The sequence below is a fragment of the Podarcis vaucheri genome (genome assembly GCF_965113315.1).
Source record: "Podarcis vaucheri genome assembly, chromosome: 2".
NCBI classification, from domain to species: domain Eukaryota; kingdom Metazoa; phylum Chordata; class Lepidosauria; order Squamata; family Lacertidae; genus Podarcis; species Podarcis vaucheri.
Genome location: NC_138760.1, coordinates 61,278,087 through 61,299,499, shown reverse-complemented (window position 1 = coordinate 61,299,499; position 21,413 = coordinate 61,278,087). Strand labels below are relative to the sequence as shown.

At 43.0% G+C, this 21,413-nt stretch overlaps 1 protein-coding gene across 4 annotated transcripts in view; it reads right to left on the bottom strand.

Moving 5' to 3' along the window:
• Positions 1-21,413, bottom strand: part of FNIP1 (folliculin interacting protein 1) — a 94,169-nt gene that overhangs the window by 50,336 nt on the left and 22,420 nt on the right. For 3 of the 4 annotated variants that reach the window (XR_014216562.1, XM_082211478.1, XM_082211479.1), the window contains exon 2: positions 4,718-4,844. Coding sequence is in view for 3 of the 4 variants with exons in the window: in XM_082211478.1 (XP_082067604.1) it covers positions 4,718-4,844 (127 nt within the window). In the remaining variant the exon portion in view is untranslated. Of the gene's footprint in view, positions 1-4,717; positions 4,845-13,419; positions 14,220-21,413 lie in introns of those variants that run through there. The other variant, XM_082211480.1, reaches the window with a different exon arrangement.

Here is a 21,413-nt window from a genome sequence, read left to right as displayed (position 1 = left end):
CACAGGGGCCACACGGAAGACTGATTAACCCTCTGCATACCAGCAACAGTCATGGCCCAAGTTGCTGCAAATAACTCCCTCTCGCACACAAACACCGCAATTGTCAAACACATAGCGCATATAACCTCCCCCTAACACACATGAAGCACACACCCTTGTCACAAATGCAGACTACACACAAATACAGCCACACGGTTCTTTCTCTCTCACACACACTCACTCACTCACACACACACACACACACACACACACACACAGCAGACATGTACCACATTCATCCCCATCACAGTGTTAGGCTTGCTATAGAGAGGACAATATGGAGGACAAAAACCACACCTGGGCTTTGGCAGCCAATCCCTGAACAGCAGAGACAGCAATTTCCCTCTGCATCACAGTGCCAGGGTGAAGGGAAACTCTCCTCCAACCTACTGAAGAGGTAGAGAGGAAGATGGGGGCTGGAGGGCCACATAAGATAGCTGCCCTCTGGACCTCCCCTGCCCTAGACCATGGCATGACCTCTGACTTGTGCCCTATATGGACTTAGGCCAGTCATTAATGACATATTTTATTCATTTATTCAATTTACCCCCCCCCACCTTTCACTGATTTGTGATTAAGCATAAAACACACACAAGAAATCAAAATGTTCATTAACATAAAACTGCTTTTTGTTTTGCTGTTGTGTTTGTAAGCTGCCTTGAGAGTTTGCAAAGAGAAAGGAGGAATATAAATGGCAAATTTAAACTCATTTTTACTTATGTCTGGACTGCTAAACTCTTTTTTTTTTTTTTTTTTTTTTTGCCTGGAGGATGATAACGTAGGTGGGTTTGAGTCTGCTTCTGGTAACTGTTTATGAATTACAGCCAAAAAGGCAAAACAAAACAAAAGCCAGTAACACTTTCATGAGACAAAGATAAACAAATATTTATACAAACCAGATTTGCCCAGACCTGAAAAATACGTGCATCTAACAGAAGGCAGGAGTTTTAATTTCATAATGTTCATTTTAAAAGTAGCAGTTTATAAATAAAGGGTTTATTAATGATTGATAGGTTGCCTAAGAATGTTTCTCACATGCATAATTCATTGCCTTGATGTTGGATGGGCTGACTTCAATCTTTCAAGGTTAAAGCCCCCAAACCATGAATCTCTATGGTCTAATGTTGTATCTTAAATGTAAAAAACAAAAATACCTGTTCAGGGTCTCCTGATAATAAAGCACAACTGATGAGTGTTTAGTTATCCTGTCTAGCCTCCCAAACACCTTAATGGTGCCACCACTCTTCCTTCAAATTCCTTCCCAAAACCAACCTTTTCCGTGAAAGCTTTGTAAATGTATCTGAAAGTATTACATATTCCTTCCTTATTTAAGCCTGACTCCACTTTTCCTTCTCTTCTGCTGCTTTTCTGTGTTGAAAATTAGTTTGTAAGCACTTGGAGGAGCAGGGATTATTGCACTCTGTTCACTAATGTCACTGAATAAAAGTGTGATGCTCTTGCTGCTGCTACTACTGACAACAACATTCATGCTTAAAACTGTAAAGCCTTGCTAGATGGATCAGACTAAGGCATAGCTGTCAACTTTCAGATTTGAAAATAAGGGATCAGCAGCCTCGAAAATAAGGGATCAGCAGCCTCACCTATCCCGGGGACAGTCTATGAGTTATCTAACAATCTGGGATAGCAGCGGGAAACAGTGCTGGAATAAAGGAATTTCCCGCAAAAAAAATGGAAGGTTGACAGCTACGGATGAAGGTTCACATTGTCTAGCATTCTTGACAATAATTCCAGCAACCAGACTGGATAGCTCAGATGGTTAGAGTATGGTGCTGATATTGCCAAGGCTGTAGGTTTGATCCTTGTAAGGGACAGTTGCAGATTCCTGCATTTCAGGGGGTTGGACTAGATGATACTCAGGGTCCCTTCCAACTCTACAATTATATGATTTTATGAACCAGCAGCTAGTCACCTGGAGACTGGCCAATGTTCAGAGATGCTTGGAGTTGTAGTCCAGCAAAACCTTGAGGGCACCAGTTTGGGAGGAGGCTGACCAGGATGGCAGAGATATTGTAACTCTGTGTCAAAGCAATTCACAGCGCAGGCCCCAGAAAGTCAGGAGTAGCCACTCCAGATGAAATTAGAAGCCGTTCTTGGTCATACGTCTATGTAAATGTTTGTGATCTTAAGAGATATTTTCATTCTGCACACATGGAACTGCCTTTTGAAACATGCCAACATTTAAAAGGCACAGCGCATGCTTTGACTGCCACAGTAGTGTTCTTTTCAGCAGAACTGTTTGTTATCAAGAAGTGTTGACAGGCAATATATTGCAGGTCTAACTTTCTTTTGCCTGGCCTTCTCCTGAGGCCATGTGTCCCTCTAAGCGAGAAATTTCACTCCAGCAGGCGTGGGGAAGCGGACATAGCCCTCTCGTGTGTGTCTGTGGGCGGGCAAACCCCACACAAATACATGCTCTGAAAATCAGCTGATTCTCCACTCATTATGGTGGACAGCTTTGTTCAAGTCCAAACCTTCCATGTTCCTAAGCCAACAAAGCCGACACTCTACTGGAGAAGGCCAGGAGCTATAAATCATGCTGAGACATGTGGGGGTCAACAGGCAGAAGGCATTGAATTCTAAAACGCAGCTAACAGATGCTCTTTTCACAGTGAGAAAACGTCTGTCCCACACAGTGTTTTCTTGCAAAGGGCAAAAGTGCCGTGGGATGCAGCTAGCACTTTGTGTATGCCGTCAAGTGAAGGAGTCATTTGCCACTTTGCTAAGAGATGAAATATAACAACTTCACTGTCTACAAAGAGATAATGTCTCCGCTTCGGAAATGTACTCTGCAGTTACTTACAGGTGAAAGGGCTCAGTATGTGGCTAACACTTATTTTAAGGCCCGGGGCCTTGCATGTGAAGAGATGCCATCATTGGAATCCCCAGTAGTAGTAGTAGTAGTAGTAGTAGTAGTAGTAGTAGTAGTAATAATTTATTATTTATACCCCGCCCATCTGGCTGGGTTCCCCAGCCACTCTGGGCGGCTTCCAACAAAACACTAAAATACAATAACCTATTAAACATTAAAAGCTTCCCTAAACAGGGCTGCCTTCAGATGTCTTCTAAAAGTTTGGTAGTTATTTTTCTCTTTGACATCTAGTGGGAGGGCGTTCCACAGGGCGGGCGCCACTACCGAGAAGGCCCTCTGCTTGGTTCCCTGTAACTTGGCTTCTTGCAGTGAGGGAATTGCCAGAAGGCCCTCGGCACTGGACCTCAGTGTCCAGGCAGAACGATGGGGGTGGAGACACTCCTTCAGGTATGCTTGTGAGATAGTACAGTACATTTCCAGACTTCTTCAGTACCTCCCTTAAAAGTTTTTTCTTTCTTTAAAAGATCGATCTATACATCCAAGTAATAGATTCAATGTTTCCCAACCTGATGAGACAGGGGAGGTGGGGTAATCAAATAACGAGTGGGGAGAAATGCCGGTATAAGGGAGAAGATTGGAGGAGAGAGATAGAATCCGGTTCACACTTAACACTAAGCCAAACCATGGCTGAGCTTGAACACATGTATGGGTTCCCATGTGACCATACCTGCTCCACTCTTCCTCCAGTCCTGCTGCTGCTGAGTTGGTGTGAGCTAAGCTAGTTTGGCTTAGCATTATGTCCAAACCCAGGCTCATGGTTCATCTTCCTCAGGAAAACAAGGAGTGGTAGGCCACAAAACAAACCTTAGCTACAGTTTGTGATTTAACTGGGGACAAGATAAACAATGGATCAAGGTTCAGATGCAATGCTAAGCCAAATCATGGCTTAGCTCGCAGCAGTGTGGCGGTGGCAGGACCAAAGCAGCCACAATCTTCTCTTTGGGAGGCTGCATATTTGCTTGTTCATGATAAGGCTCAGGTGCGCAAAACCTTTTTTAGCCTGGTGGACCAGATCTTTATCTCTACAAGCTCCATGAACCAAGTGTGCAGGCCACGCCTCTCCCCGCCTCCTGCCTGATGTCAGGGGTAAGGCAGGCAAGTGTGGTTTGGGGGAAACAGCATTGTGAGGAAAATTGGGCCCACAGTCTGGAAGTTCCCCCGGCCCAGTGCTAAGCCGCAATTTTGCTAAGCATTATGGGAAAACAGGGTGGATGCATAACCCTCAAGCATGCAAGTGTCCTAATAATCGTCTATACAGCAGTGCTGAGGTACCTGTGCCCTGCCAGATGTTATAGGACTCCCATCAGCCCCACCCAGCCAATGGTCAGGGATCATGGGAGCTGTAGTCCAACAGCACCTGAAAGATCACAGGTTCCTCTCTGTTGTTCTACAGTGCACCTGATTCACCCTCACTGGAATTATTTTCAAACTTTATTAAATTCTGGCTTGCCAGAAGACGCGTAAGGGAATAAATAGAGAAGGCATTTTCACGATCTAGGCTGTTCCTAAAGCTACAGGAAAAGGAGAGATCCTATGAGAGGAAATATGATATAACAAAGGGCTAGGTTAAAAAGAGGGGACTGCTGTAACAGTAAAGCAATTAGGAGGAACAGCTGAAGCACTAATGCACTGCAAACACAACCTCTTTTTAAACATAGCATTTTGAATATCTCTCTTCAAAGCATGACTACTGATGCAAATAATTTATTGTTGAAGCCTGCATAAATTAACTTTGCATTGCAATTGGGGGGGGGTAAAGGAATTCATACTAGTGTGAATATTGCTCACCGAGACGGATGCATCTTCAGTTCTCCTCTTAGCACTGGAGTCAAATAAAACATTTCGCCCTCTTCTTTCACAGTCCTGGTACACAATTAGTCGGATCTGACTTGGATCAAACTCCGGCAAAGGCCAGCTTTAATAGGGAGGAAAAGTGAGAGAGAGTTTCTTATCTCTGTGGCTTTTACAATAGATTTTATTAAAAGAAGTTTCACTGACTTTATTAAGGGGTAACAACAGGAAACAACAATATACATAAAATGCAAATTTAATTTGTGTAAATATATATCAACAGAGAAACCTCTTCATCCAACTTGCACAGTGGTATAAATAAATGGGTGTAACTCGACTGGGAACATTAATCTTTGCTTCAACATTTTCTTTAAAAAAAAATCAAAGGTACTTCTAATCCTAGTCAATACACAATGCAGAGTATGATTACAATGTTTGCATTAAAAAGCACCTAGTATAACGCCACTATTATTAGTGGAAAGGGAGATACCAGATGAGAACAATGCAATGTTTATGGGGAAGAAAGCTACAGGAGGCTTTGGCTTGTCTCTGGATTTTTATAGTTTATACCATCCCACAAAGAATTCATCATGATCACGGGATTGCCATGGCTAATCAGTTCCTGTTTCATAGACATCTATCATTTTATCACCACATTTATAAGAGCACAAAGGCCACTGAAATCATCTCCTGCACCTATAAAAAGGAGGAATAAAAATACTCTTCCTGGGACTGGAATATTAGATGCTTTAAAAAAGCAAAACTTCGGTCGGCTCCAGTGTGCAGTGCTAAACCGGCACGGAGCAGAGCAGGGACCGCCTTCCGCAATGCTGGCCAGCTTCCCATTGGCTGGAGGAAGGTCCTGCAGCCAATGGGAAGCTGCACATGCCTCCTTCGCGCCAGAAGGAGTGTCAGAAATAGCGTTTGCGCATGTTTGTGTGCGTGAGCACTCCAGCCCACTGAAGCGTCTGCGGGACCGTGAACCGGCCCAAGCCGCAAAAACTTTGCCAGCCCCTGGTCCAGATCAAACACAAAACCAGGGGTGGGGAAGCCTTTTAGTGCACTGGAGTGGATGGTTCTCTCCTGCACCCCTCACAGGCCAAGGTTGCTGAGTGTCAACTACCTGACGTCATAATGATACCAGGTGATCTTTTTTGCCCAAAGAGGTCTTCTTTGTGCGGTGCTTTGAAAGGGGCTTGGCAGGCACTGTCCATCAGTTGATCAGTGGTGTTTGTGAACACCCTTTTGGCTGAGCCAGGTTTTCATCTATAGGGGAGGTAGAGAGGGGTCGGCCACAGGGGCAGCCCCAATGCCGCCTACACAATGGGGGTGCAAACTCTGCAACTCCTCAACATTGGCCTCAAATACTGAAATTGCCAGAGAGAACAAATGAAAGCAAAGCTGAGATAACCTTGGAAAACCTTTTTAACAAATAAAACGTATGTTTAGAATCTCGCCTAAACTATAATCCCTGATATATACAAAGTGGCCCAAACTCTCTTATATATCCGTACTTGAAGTTAGCTTCGTATTTCATGCAGTGCTTAAAGTCACCTGCATAGATGTGGCATTTCTACATTTAAACCCATATTGTTTTCATCTTGCAATTGTTATTTAACCAACAACTCTACACCAACCCTCCCCAAACAAATCCTTTCATTTACCTAATATGCAATAAGCCCACCACCTCTTTCTTTAAGACATGGTTTCCATTTAGTAGTATTTTGACATCTGACTCTTGACAGCTGCCTGGCAAGGAAGAGCAGAAAGTGTTCCAGATCTTTAGGGAAGTCTGCTTATAAAAAGCTCCAAGAGCAGATTACGTGCTAAGAGGAGAGTGAGCTAAATATATATATATTAAAAACCCAGCCGCATTCATCCACATTTGATCAAGGTAAAATGAACCTGTTTACTCCTCCGTCTGAGCACATGCTATTTTAACTATCCTTGAAAGGCTTTGGTGTGTCTCATAAATTACATTTCATGATTGACCCAGCTAACTATTATCAGTGTTACATAACATGTCTTCCAAAAAATATTCCTTGGCAACTGGGATTGAGAGAAAGTGGAGAAGACGAGCTCAGGGAACAGGTTCAGTGCAACAATCAATAAGACACAGGCACATTGAATCCACACATTTATCCTTCCAAGAGCCAACCATATATTTTTGCAGATATAAGATGTGTGAAAAAGATTTTGCATGAATCACAGAATTGTGGAGTTAGAAGCAACCACGAGGGTCATCTAGTCCAGAGTTCCCCAAACGTGGGTCTTAAGCTGTTTTTTGTACTACAACTCCCATCATCCCTAGCTAGCAGGACCGGTGGTCAGGGATGATGGGAACTGTAGTCCAAAAACAGCTGGAGACCCAAGCTGGGAAACTCTGAATTGTATAGTCCAATCTTCTGCAATGCAGGAATTTCAACTAGATCACACATGACAGATAGCCATCCGACCTCTGCTTAAAAACTAAGAGAGGAGAATCCACAACTTCTCATGGGAGTCTGTTCCACTGTCAAAGTTGTTCATAGGGCTTCTAGTGCAAGAAACCTGCAGGGCAGCAGCTTGGGGAAGGCTCTTTTAGAGAATCAGGCACCATTTTGTGCATGATGGCTAGGTTATTAACTACTACTACTGTGGCTTGTATTTCTTTTATGGGTAAGATGAAGAAAAGGGCTTGAATGGGCAATTGGACTAGACCAGTGTTGTTGTTTGTCGGGGGGGGGGTGAATCAAAATGAATTGTACATTCTGAGTGAACTTCAATGAATTTTGACTCCTAATGAGCTGTTTATACTGTTTGGATCTAAAAACAATGGATCCACCCAAGAAAATATATCACTGTATCCGGTACCTATACATATTGTCACATTATTTCATACATCTGGAGGGAAGTATACTTTATTATTACTTTGAACACCCAAGATATGAGATACGGCAAAACACTCTACGGCTCCTGGAATCTGATGCTCCTGGGTACCTTAAGGATGGTTTGCTTTGTAGGAAATACTTAGTGTAGGAAGTACTTAGTCTACTTTGCAAATGTGTAATATCTAGGTTTTAAATTGCTTAACAAATAGGTTGGTGTTTTGCCAGCCCTACCTCAACACACTGTTGTTGCCCATAGGCTGAGATTGTAACAGTGATCGGGAGGTACAATAAACAGAGGAGGGGCTGAATGTATGTAATTAGGTGAAAGATAATAACCAGAAAATGAGTATAAAGGATTACATTAGAAGCAGTACGGTAAATAAAAACAAAAGGCCCTAGATTTTCTCTCCCTTGGTTGCAGGCAGTAAGGCATTTTGGAATGACTTAAGTTGTGTTCAGGACACTGTACACCATGCATTTTAAATAGCTGTGGGGAAACATCCTGTTCATGCCTAAGCATCTTCCACAATCAGCTGAGGACCAGATGTGACCTTGATCTTTGACTGTTCAGTATTACAAATGATGTGGTTGATTGGTCGTACAGGCTCCATGAAGAAATCAGGAATGGCTGCCAATTAGCTGCTGAGCTAAGTTTAGGGTGCTGGTTTTGGTAAATAAAGCCCTATGCAGCTTGAGGCCAGGATATCTGAAAGATCGTCTCACCCCTTATTTGCGTGGCAAGGACCCGGACCCCAAGCTTCCCCGGAATAAACCCACGAAAACAAGGATATTGATTTAATGGGATAAATAAGGCCACAACTTTATTGGTTACAGAAGTGAGCGGTATTGGCTTAGGCAATTGGGCGAAACAAGACTATAACCTGACTGCTGCATGCCTGCAGGAAGTCTCGTTGAAGGGTTAACCACTGGAAGGGGGGAGCCCTCTGATGTACATCAAATGAGGCCCCCCCCCCGGTCACCGTTAGGGCTGTGTCTTGGCCCTAGCACATGCCCAGGCTTCAGACAGGAACCACACCCCCGGATCCCTTTAACCATCCCTTTAACCCTTACCATGGAGGGGCAGGTGGAGGCAACAACCTCCCCTCCCATAAAAGGCTCACCCAATGCCTAACCGCCAATCGAGCCAAAGGCTCGCCACCAACACCCTCACACCTGCAACCAACACTTAATGCCCTCCTCGATATTAGCCAGCCAATAATCATTGCCCATGTCAGAAAGGTGAACACCATCATCACGAAACAGGGCCTCCTGTGCCGGGGACCCTGCTGACGTGGGCAGCTTACCTCCGCCCACTCCAGGGTCGCTATGGAGACCCGGTTCCCGCCCGCAAAGCAGCCCCTCCCTAATGGGCAGCTGACATATCCAATCACTGCACTCTGAAGGTGAGGGTCTCTTATCAGGAGTTCCATCCTGCCCAATTTAGGAATCAAGCCTTTAGCTTTGTGACATTGACTTTGACATCCCTTGAATATTAGGCAGACATCTCTGTTGTCTTTTCTGCACCTACCAAAGACTTTCTCTTTCAACAAGCCTTTTAAGTTGAGCTCTTTCTGAGCCTGCATCTATAAAGGAATTGTTTTAGATTTTCTTTTTTTTATCACTTGTTTGCTGCCATGGACTCCTTTGGGAGGTGGAGTGGGGTAGAAATTTATTCAATAAAAATAAATGACTAAATCTGTCTAGGCTTAGTAAGTGTCCCATTACACATTTTAGAGTTGTGTCCTTTGGATACAACCATGCTTCTGAACAGGCATGCATTAGATCACACTGTTAATGATCTTTTACAATGGTCTGATTTCAAGATAAATATAACATTCACATTAAGCACAATTTAAGAAGGATGTTGATAAGCTGGAACATGTACAGAGAAGGGCAACCAAGATGATCAAGGGTCTGGAAACCAAACCTTATGAGGAACAGTTGAGGGAGTTGGGTATGTTTAGCCTGGATAAAAGGAGACTGAGAAGAGATATGATAGCTGTCTTCAAATATCTAAAGGGCTGCCCCATGGAAGATGGTGCAAGCTTGTTTTCTCCTGCTCTGAAGGGTAGGGCTTGAACCAGTGGATCTGAGTTACAAGAAATGAGACTCCGACTAAACTTCAGGAAGAACCTTCTGACAGTAAGAGCTGTTCCAAGCTGGAACAGACTCCCTTGGGAGGTTATGGACTCTCCTTCCTTGGAGGTTTTTAAGCAGAGGTTAGATTGCCATCTGTCATGGCTACTTTACTTGAGATTCCTGCACTGCAGGGGGTTGGACTAGATGACCCTCAGGGTCCCTTCCAACTCCACAATTCTATGACTCTATGATTCTAACTGAAGTCTATGACATCTGGAGGTTGGGGAAGGCTGTTCCAAAAAATAAAAAAAATAAAAAAATAAAGCTATCAAACCACTATTCCCAACAGCATATCTTAACTAAAGTTATGAAAACTGCCAGGTGATGAATCACTTTAAACTATTTTTAAAGGACATCTACGCAAATGATATTTATAGTTTATGCCATCTTATCTGTTCTGCATGCCTTTCGTGTTAGCACCTTTCTGGAATGTTGATAGGCAAAAGCACACTGGAATGGGTTCTTGCTCCATTTGTCTGGTACCCTTGCCCCTCTGACTCTTTCCAACAGTCACCAAAGCTGTTCGCCTCAATGGAAAGTATAAGTGACATAATGCATCTAAGCACCTTAGTACTGTTTAACAAGGGAAGCATCCAATCCACTTGCTAACTAATGATCAAATTACACTTCGGCTTATAGTATTTATCATTTGGATTATATTGATGTAGGTGCAATGATTTACACTGCATAGGAAACCAGCCAGCATTAGGCTACTGTTAGGATGATTTTTGGGTTGGAATTAGGAACACTGTAGATTTTTAGAAGTTAATATAATGGGGGTGGTGGTTTAGGATTAGAAATTACACATTTGTTAATGGTCATTTGTAGAATTTGTGACTGAAAGTATGGCAAACTGAGGTTGAGATGGGAATAATACAGGCATAGGCAAACTCGGCCCTTCAGATGTTTTGGGACTACAACTCCCATCATCCCTAGCTAACAGGACCAGTGGTCAGGGATGGTGGGAGTTGTAGTCCTGAAACATCTGGAGGGCTGAGTTTGCCTGTGCCTGGAATAATACAACACTATAGCACCTGGAAGAGTTGAATATCACAGGGATTGCTAAATTATTGGTTAGAACCCAACAGTGGATTATGAGACCTGTGGATTGAACACTTCCTCCTATGAAGGAGGGGAGAGGAATAAACAGTGACAAAACTCACCACCAATAACAGTATGTCAGTAGTTACTAACAAATGTTTATGTTGTTTAAATCCAACTTCTCTCAAAAGGACTTAAATTGTGCATAGGATTGTAGCATTGCTAATGGATTTGTAGCTCCCAGCATTGACAAGGCCGCTACAGCGTGTGATACAATGGTTAGAGCTGTCAGACTAGGACCTTGGAGGTCAGGGTTCGAATCCTCTCTCACCATATACATCACTGGGTGATAATAGGCCAGTCACTGCCTCTCAGCCTAATCCACCTCACAGGGTTATTGTGGGGATAAAATAAGGGGGGTGTGCATGCCAGCCACCTTGACTGCATTTGAGGAACGGCGGAATATAAATGTGGTTTATAGAAAGGTGAGATATAAATAAGGCCTATGTAGTTGGTTGCGTTGAAATGCTGAGGCAGCAAGAATCAGGACCTGCAGGCCACAATCTGCTCACCAAGGTTAAGTACCCTGCCCCTATATGGTTTGCTACCGTGTGCCCGTATTCTGGGCTCTGAACTGGGAAAAATAGTTCCCGTTTGCCTGGGAGAATCGGTGGACAAAGGAAGGTTAAGCCTTCGGATGCCCCTCTAACTAATCTTCCCCTGCAAGTTCCAATCTACTTCTGCATTGCTATTATCTTGTCAAATGTGGCTTTATGTTCCATGTTTGCCAAGATAACGCAAAGTTGTGGCGACTGTTATACAGTGTTAGAATCCAAAGCAGACTTGGAACAAAGTCAATTGGTGACATTTTATCCTCATCTGAAACTCTTACAGTCACAGTGCCTGCTGGTTAAGACCTCTCCCACTTTATTGTCATTACTCTGTAACAATCACCTAGGAAAGAAACATTAGCCAGCACAATAATTTCTATATGGAGTCTCACGATGTCTGGGAAGCCTCCCAAATTTAGCGAGACCTGACTGCTTTTCAACAATCTTCTCTCACCTCCAAGGGCAGAGGATGTGACTCTCTCCAGCACCACAAAGACTCCCAACCTGAGATAGCCGTCGCAGGGGGCATGTTTCCCCTTTCTCCTGAGATGGAACTAGGCCTGGATCAAAGGTGCAAAGCCAGTGGCTAACTTCAGCACCCATAGAAAGGTCTGGTTAATTGTGGGGGGGAAACTGAGTTAGGGGAAGAGAATGAAAATCAGTGGCAAAACTATAACCTGGTTGCTAGGAATCCTGCTTCACTTCTTGAAGACTTTTTTAAAGGCTAGAAATGAATTGGTCTTATTCCAAAGTTCATATTGGCTTGTAAAATGCTTGATTATTTTATGTAGGGCAGAGGTGATGATGGGGAAGGACATAACTCCTGTCTCTGCCCGGATACAGGCCACTCTTGCATTTCACATGTATAAATCTAAAGTTACGAATGTGGTACCATCTTTTCCAACTAATGTTTAATATTACACAAGCTTATTACACTTGTGCCTTTTAGGGTGCAAGTGTAAAATCTGGTCTGTTGGACTTGCCGATTAGCTTAGCAACAATTTGTAAAGACAGATGCACAAGTTATGGTCAAAGGAGCCTGGACTATGCGTATACTATTTCACTGCCACATGGAAAGAAATAATGCATTCTGCAATAAGAACAGCAATAAAACCCAGATCTTATTTGCTGCCTCTAGACACTCCTCTACCTTAACTTCTGGCTGTTCTCTACATGGCTGATTGCAAATGAAACTAACTTCAGTTTATTTTCATATGTATCTCCCACCTGTTAGTCCCTATTTTATTTTTGATAATTTGATTCAAAGTCAGATCTCTATTCAGGTTTTTTGCATCCCTACTAAGGGATCCAAGTCTTTTTTCTCCCTTGCTCTGAGGTTAAATTTTCCATAGTCAGGTCTTCCTCTTCCCTGTTTTTCAAAGCAATATAACAGCTCTTGATAGGTATAATTAAATCATATATTGATGCTCTGACAATTCTACTGCTTTAATATTAAATGTAAAAACTTGCAGGGGGGGGCATTATCCAGCCAAAGTTAAGTACTTTTTAAGTTTCATTAATTTCAAATGGGAAAGTGAACCATGTGCTTCAATGCCTCATAGTCAAATTAATAGGATTTAAATAGGTTTAACTTTCAGTAGAACAGGTCTTAGAAATTCAGATGGTGAGGTGTGTGTGTTGTGGAGCTGTTTTTAAAAAAAGATACCATCAAAAAAGCACCCGTCCCAATTTCTATGAGATTTACACAGATAAACTTTCACCAGTTGATTATTTTAGGAAATAATCCTTATTGCGGAGGAAGTCCCACCTAAACAAGATTAATCCACCAGGGTTACAACCACTAGTGTTCCAGGCACCATTTCATAATCTTTCACTACAACACAAAACGCCTTAGGAAAAACAACAGAAGATTATATACATTCATTTTAAAATAGTGGTGTAGTACAGAGCTATCCCCCCCTCCAAGAACATAATTATTTCTGCAGTATAAAATAGGACAACTTCAAATATATACACATATTTATTTAGCAAGTCTGCCACTGAAAAGAATGCCCAGATCATAGTATTTATTTCATACCTGGGAAGCATCTTTCTCCCTTAAGCAAGCTCCACTTTTCGGAATCTCTATAAACTCCTGTTAGGAGGACCAGCTGCCAACCCAGGTTAATAATAGAAATGAACCACATTCATCCAGAACCACAAGACTGTCAGGTGACAGACCGAGAGGACTGAATTTAACTGAAACAAAAGATGTTCCATGCTGTAGCATGAAAAGGAGAGGTGGGGGGGATGGGACACGAGGACGAGGAGGGCAGCCTTAATCTTAAAAGGCAGGATTACAAGAAGAGAGGAGAAGGGAAAAACCCTTGAAGAAAAGAAACAGGTCCCCGAAGCAGAATCCGCGCGTTTGCCCAAGGATCCACATATGAACGCTGCCTTATAGTTTCATAACCGGGACCCCGCCTTTCCATTCTGTTGATCAGTCCAGAATTTTACTACAGCAAACACTGCCTGTTTTTTCCAGCTCCTTTGTTTCCTCGGGGGTATTACTGCAGAGGACAGAAGATCAATCTAATTCATCAGCGAGCTAAGTGCCCCCTTGGCAGCCAATACAGACTGTACATGCCAGTTTAATCTATCCTCCTCCGTTGGCGAAACCGATATGGGTTGAGCCTCATGACCAGGGTCTCCTGGCAGCTGCGGCTGCAATTCCGCACCTCCGTGGTCCACGCTTTTCAGAAATTCAGACTGATCGAAGGGAGAAAGACAACAAAGCAGCCTCCTCTCTCGTGACCTCCCTCCTTTCCCCTCCTCTCATTTTCTACATTCCTTGGAGCTGCAGGATGCCTGCGTTCAACCCTCCCTGACAAGCTCAGCCAGATGAGTGGAAAAGCAAGCCCTAATAGCCATCATGTGACCCGGAGCTGTCAGTATATGCCACCTGGATCTGCAATGAGCTTGCCAGCCAATCCCGGCTCTGCCTTAGATACATGCATGCAGATTTCACCATGAAAATAAGGCCATTAACCCATGTGGGGCTCTTGTTTGGGTGTCTGATTTATTATTTAGCACGAGTGGGGAAACTCTGCTTCTGATTATGCCTTCTTCTTCAAAGCTCTGGCACAGACCAGTGCAGCATGCCAGAAAATTTCAGTTTAAAGATTTATTATTTTTCTCTCCCATGAAATCTTCACCCTCCGGCCCTCCCCAGACTGGATCTTCTATAGGAACAAAGGAGGCACTGTTTGCTCTCTAATGGCTCATTAATATTACAAGTGAAACCCCAGAAACTGCCACACACACACACACACAATTGGATAGCAATGTACAGCTATAGACCCATTTAGAAATTGTGCCCAGCTTCCTTGCTGTAAACAAGGTTTCATAACTGCTCTTTGGGCAAAACACAAAGAAAGAGGGAGGGCTGTTCTAGGAATGAAAAGCAAATCTTTTAGGCTTTGACTTAAAATCCATGGGGTCCTGTGTGCTTGGCATGGGGTCCTGTGTGCTTGGCAGTACAATCCAACACACGCCTGTCTACAAAGAAGTAAGTCCTATTGAGTTCAATGGGGTTCACTCCCAATTAAGTAGGTGCATATGGGATTGCAGCCCCAAAGGTGGTATACCCTATATTTCCCAACCCTCTTTCACATTTCCTTAACTATGTATAATTTCAAGAGACAACATGAAAAGGTTAACATGAGTAAAAGTAGTAATTCAGGATTGCTGGTTTTTTAAAGCTTGAAACGAGAGATTGTCAACAAATCTTTATCTTTTAAAGAAAAATATAATTACATTGTCAGAAGAAAAATCAACCATATGCTTTAATATAAATTGCCTCCTTAAAACACTCCAAAAATATTTGTAAACATCTAATGGGGGTAATTAATGACATAATTAATCTGACATCCATTTTCAGAAATATATTTATCCAATAGGGTTAAAATACAATAAATCAGAGAAAGAATTTTTAAAAAATGTTAAATGGCCATTTCCCCCTCAAAAAGGTATTCCGTAAAATGTCAATATTTTCTGAGAGAAGCCCTCCCTAACTTTTTACACATTATGGGACGGAATTTCCCAGGAGTCTAACACATTTTTAATTCACTGCACCAGTAGTTTTCCATCTGAGAACTCTGTGTGTATTTGCATTATGCCATTGATGGAGTCCTGAAGTCTTAAGATTCCACTTCGAGGGATTTCCTAATTCCTTTCGTGAATTCCCCTGAAGAACAGCAAGTGCCTGCAGAGAAGCCACATGGCCCAGGCTCCAAAGAACCATGCCATTAGTTTCTCACGCAGAACTGGGTTTTGGGCATATCAAATAGCTCTCCCCACCATGTCATATGCCAAAGCACTATTTGTTTGCTTCAGAGTTTTTATATTCCACCCTTCCTCCAGACTGGAGCACAGGTAAGCACGCTACCTTGCTCCTGCGATTGAGGGGGTTGGGGCTGCATGACGTAAGCACACTGTGCGCACACACCGTGCGGCATGCTGACATCAAGCACACATGCTACAGGGCGGGCTAACATGTTGTGTGCACACTCCGCATCTTGTGCATGTGACATAAGCATGCCCCGCAGTGTGTGCACACAGCTGCCACAGAAGTTTGGGGAAACCCGGCCCACTCCTTAAAATTTTGGGGAAAGCCCTTGGCTCCCTGTTTCCCCCACCCCCCGATGGCGCCTATGAGCACAGGGCAGATTACAACACAACATACAATATAGGTTGCGTTCCATCAACCTTCTTTGGTTTCACCAATTTTTCCTTCCTTGATAATTTCCAAGTGTTATGTGATCTTTCACACAACGTAAAAACCACTTCTGGAAAACTAGTGGAAGTTTAGTGCTCTTCCATGTTATTTGCTTCCTCTCTCTCTTTCTTCAACCCTGTTAACCAGGAAAATGGAGGGGATTTGCTGTGTAATTTCACATGACAAAAATTGGGGTGGTATTCCAGCATACAGTCCTTTCCTGCCATTTAAAATTTAGCAAAATATGGCAGTATATTGACCACAAAGCCACAACACAACAGGTAAAAAGGTAAAGGGAACCCTGACCATTAGGTCCAGCCATGACCGACTCTGGGGTTGCGGCACTCATCTCGCTTTATTGGCCAAGGGAGTCAGCGTACAGCTTCCGTGTCATGTGGCCAGCATGACTAAGCCGCTTCTGGCGAACCAGAGCAGCGTACGGAAACGCCGTTTACCTTCCCACTGGAGCGGTACCTATTTATCTACTTGCACTTTGACGTGCTTTTGAACTGCTAGGTTGGCAGGAGCAGGGACCGAGCAACGGGAGCTCACCCTGTTGCAGGGATTTGAACTGCCGACCTTCTGATTGGTAAGTCCTAGGCTCTGTGGTTTAACCCACAGCACCACGCGTGTCCCATAATACAATACAAAAGAAACGACAGAATCTGGGATAGATGTGCTAGCACTATAACCTGGAAAACAAACACAATAATTTCCACAGCTGAATGCACCCATAAACAGCAATATAGAATGAAACAGAATAAAACTGTGCATCTATTTATTATTATTATTATTATTATTATTATTATTATTATTATTATTATTATTATAAAAGCAACACTAAGCCTAAGCTCCAGACAGCATCAACATAATCAGGTTTTTAAAAAAGACACCTGGACAAATACAATTTCGCCTGTCGTGTAAATCTAGGCCACATTCCCACCATACATTTAAAGCACTATGAATTGTAGAATAGAAAGGGACCGTGAGGGTCATCTAACCCGTCCCTCTGCAATGCAGGAATCTTTTGCCCGACATGGGGCTTGATCTCACAACCCTGAAATTAGTGTAGTGGTCTATGGACTGTGCTATCAATGATACCACTTTGAACAGTTATGGCTCCCCCAAACGACTTCTGAGAGCTTTAGTTTGTAAAGGATGCTCAGAGCTGTTAGGAGCTCTAGTTCCCCTCACAGAACTACAGCTCCCAGAGTTCTCTGGCCTGACTCAGCAAAGCTCATTCTTAACAGGCACAATGCTGCCAAAGGTTAGAAATGTTTAATTCCCAATGAAATCAGTGGCACACAGAAGTGTTTAACTTCGGCTGCATTCTGTTAGGAAGGAAAACAAGCACAGCCTATATTCAGCAACACCCTAATTGCTAAAACGAAACCCATGTTATCTGCGAGCATGTATCTTGCCCTCAAAAGATTAATGATGTCAAAAGTGACCTTTTCTCCAGGGAGCAATGTAATGGTGAGACGTTACTGAGCCCAGTGCATTATGTAAATATTTATTTACAGGAGTAAGTTTCCATATTACCTCACTTTGACACGCATAGACATAAAAGAGCTTTTTTTAAAAATCCAAAACGCAACTGCTGTCTAGTAAGTGACCAGGAAACTATGTGAATGGATTTCTGCTAAAGCCTTAGGGAAGGGAGACCAAACTCAAAAAAAATGTAAACAGAGTAACCAACAGCAGAGAAGATGCAAAGGACATATAATTGTCCCAAAGAGTCTCCCAAATACCTAAAATAAGCTATGTGTTCTACCTGAACTTGACAGTTCAGTGGCCTTGCCCTATTCTGCAATCCCCAAAAGTTCAAAAAGCAGTACTGGGAAAGGTTGAAACTGAGTTAGTTTCCTATCTCACAAGTCATCATTGGTGGATGCTAGAGAAGATACAGCTTTCTTTAAAGGTGTGTCGCTTAATGCTGCAACTGTAAGTCAAAGATAGCTAATCTAAAAATAAACTAGCCAAGAAAGAATTTGATATAAAGTTAAGCCACACTGGAGCGCCAGTGTTTGTTTTGTATCCAGTTCCCAATTGCGATCTATTATAAATAGACACCAAACAAGCCTACATAATACCAACTGGTACTGCAAGACAACAGAGCATTTTCCCCCCAGTCGAACAGTTATTTTATTGTGCACCCCCCAGCTATTCAGGGAGCTGAATAATCTTTCCCCAGAGCTATTAAAATGAAAGTGTGAATAGTACAGTGTTGTGTGCCTTTAACGGAAAGATTTTTGGGAAGGAAAAATACTAGTGCAAAATTCCTCTTGGGTCATTCTTGCTGAGGTTGCTATCTGTGCATCTCACAATGACGGGGAAGAGGGACACCTTGCCTATCTCAAGATCAGATCCTGATCTTTCTTGTTACATTTTAAAAAGAGTGCGCTCATTTTTCTTTGCAAGTTGGTTTTGTGTACAATTCAGGTGACTCTGTTATAACTCATTGCTTGCCCTTCTGTTTTCATTTCCTAACCCGTTTTACCAGACAATAGTCACGCTGCCGGTAAAAATAAAATAAAATAAATATTTTGTTGAGAAACAAGGGCAAAAGTGGACCAAATGAAGATGCAGGCATAGGTCCTTATAGTAAAGGCCACCGATATGGCTCACCTGGCCCTCATTTGCACAAACTACTATTCTTGTTTTCATAAGCAACAATTTGCATAAATGCGTTAGTGGGGAGGCCAACAACGATGCCACCTCTTGATCAGAACAGAGGTTTATTTAACCCAGGGTTGGCACTGAGTGGACTTGTCTTTTATTACTAGAATCCCAAAATCTATCAACTCCAGCCAAGTGCAAAAGATATACAGTACAACTAGATTTAAAAAAACAAAACAAAAACAAAAAATGAGTATGCCTTTGAGTATATTGTGAACCTAAGAATTTGTTTTCAGCAGCAGAACTGAATTGGGCAAACATCTGATAGTGGCTTTCCATCCATCCTGCTCCAAGGAAAATGATTTCATCTACAGTGGTACCTCTACTTACAGACGCGATCCGTTCCAGGGTACCACTTGTGCCCTGAAAAGTCTGTAAGTAGAGTTCTGTTTCTCTGTGTGTGAGAGAGATAGATCGCTCCTGCACATGCGTGAAGATAGGTCCTGCGCATGCGTGAAGCGGTGAACCCAGCAGTAAACACTTCCAGGTTTGCTGCGTTCGTAACCTGAAAAAAACGCAATGTGAAGCAAATGCAACTCGAGGTATGACTGTATTGACCCTATGACAAGGAAAGAGGAGAGTGCTTGTACTTTCTTTCCAAGACTGATTTGATGACCTAAGGCAGAGGGGGGGGGACTTGCACCTCCCCCTGCTAAGCAGTAGTGATACCCCTAGAAGGTGGTTATTGCTGCAGCAGCTCCCCCCAGGTAAGTCACTTCTGTGCGTTTCACAGGTTGAATCTATGCAGTTAGAAGTAAACATCACTGATTTCAACAGGGCGGAAGTCTTACAGGAAACTATGCTTAGGATGGCTGTCATGCTGATCCTAATAAGTTAGGTACTATGTATTACAATGGGTTGCGGAGTGTATGTGCACGTAGAGGAATTGCTGACATTTTTGGACTCTTCTTGAGGGCACATCTATAAGCTCCTGCCCTACAGAATTTACCACCTCACCACTGCAGGTAGGACTGGGAAAGTCGCATAGCTGATAGTTCCCTGTGGGTGCCACTCTGTGGTCACACAGAGGACTTTCTCCTTCATCCTCAGAGTGTGAACTCTTCCTTAAAGCACTGTGCATTAACAGTTTTGCTTCAGTGTAAAAGCATCACAAAAGACGTACACCCATGGAGCCCAAACCATGCAGCAGAGGTGGTCAGAACTGGAAAACCAACCTGTTTGCAGAGGGATAATTTTACACGCCTTGCAGCACAAGATTTGATCACTAATCAAATCTTATAGAGAAAATTGCCTTTCCTCCGAAAGTGATCTGGCTTAATGGAAGCCTGTGAGCTCTCCTTGGCTGTAATCTCTACCCATATAATTGATTAAAGGGACTGCACTTGTGACTGGGTGATAATTGAGAAGCAAATCAATCTCCAGACAAGTATTTGTCAGTCAGATTTGGAAAGAGACAGTTACAGAGTGTTGGTAAGTTGACACTATTAGAAGCACAGAATATGATACCAGCTCTTACATTTCAACCAGCACCACCAAACAAGAAGCAATATTGATGTTATTACTGCTACTACTACTACTACTAATAATAATAACAACAACAACAATTCTCAACTAAAATTTGCCATTTTAAAAATGACTGTGGACATCAGTTGCCTACTCTGTTAAGTCACTTGGATATAAGTTGCCTGGAGACATTTTAGGTAAGAAGTGTCATAAGTCTAAATAACAACACCACCCCACATGCTTACCAAGCTGCAAAGGCATGAAGAAAGAGCAGCTGGAAAACAAGCCAGGCTTTGGAGATGCAAGTCATGGTTTGTCTGATCGTCTGTGGGCCAATTTATGGTTAGCTAAACAAACTATCTCCATAGCTTAGCTTTATGGCCAGGCCATTCGTCTCTCAAAAAGCACCATCAACTTCAGCTTTATTTAAAGTCGTGGTTTCTCCCTTAAGTTCGTATTGTTCAATACAAATTGGAAAGAAACACCATCTTAACGTCTTTTCTCATCAAGACTGGCGCAAGATAGATTATACATGTGCAATGAAGTCTATGCTGTGCTCTTCAATTTTAAAAGCAACAATTAATGGAAGGTGGGATTTGAGTATATGCTGAAGATATACACAGCATAGTTCATGGGTAGGCAATCCAAGGCCTGGGAGCTGGATCTGGCCCAATCGCCTTCTAAATCAGACTTACTTTTAAGTAAACACACCCCAAATCCTCTTCATAACCAGAAGCAAACAGAAGTCAAGGACTAAGGTAGGTATGTCAATCTTGAGCCATGTTAATTGGATGTGTTTCACTAAAATGTCCTTTTGGTCTTAAAGGTACATATATGATGATGTAGCATCATATTTTCCCTCATCAGTTCACAACTTTTCCTTCTACACATGTACAGCTCTCACTTTCCCTAGGCATAAAAAGGTAAAGGTACCCCTGCCCGTACGGGCCAGTCTTGCCAGACTCTAGGGTTGTGCGCCCATCTCACTCAAGAGGCCGGGGGCCAGCGCTGTCTGAAGACACTTCCGGGTCACGTGGCCAGCGTGACATCGCTGCTCTGGCGAAGCAGAGCCGCACACGGAAACGCCGTTTACCTTCCCGCTTGTAAGCGGTCCCTATTTATCTACTTGCACCCGGGGGTGCTTTCGAACTGCTAGGTTGGCAGGCGCTGGG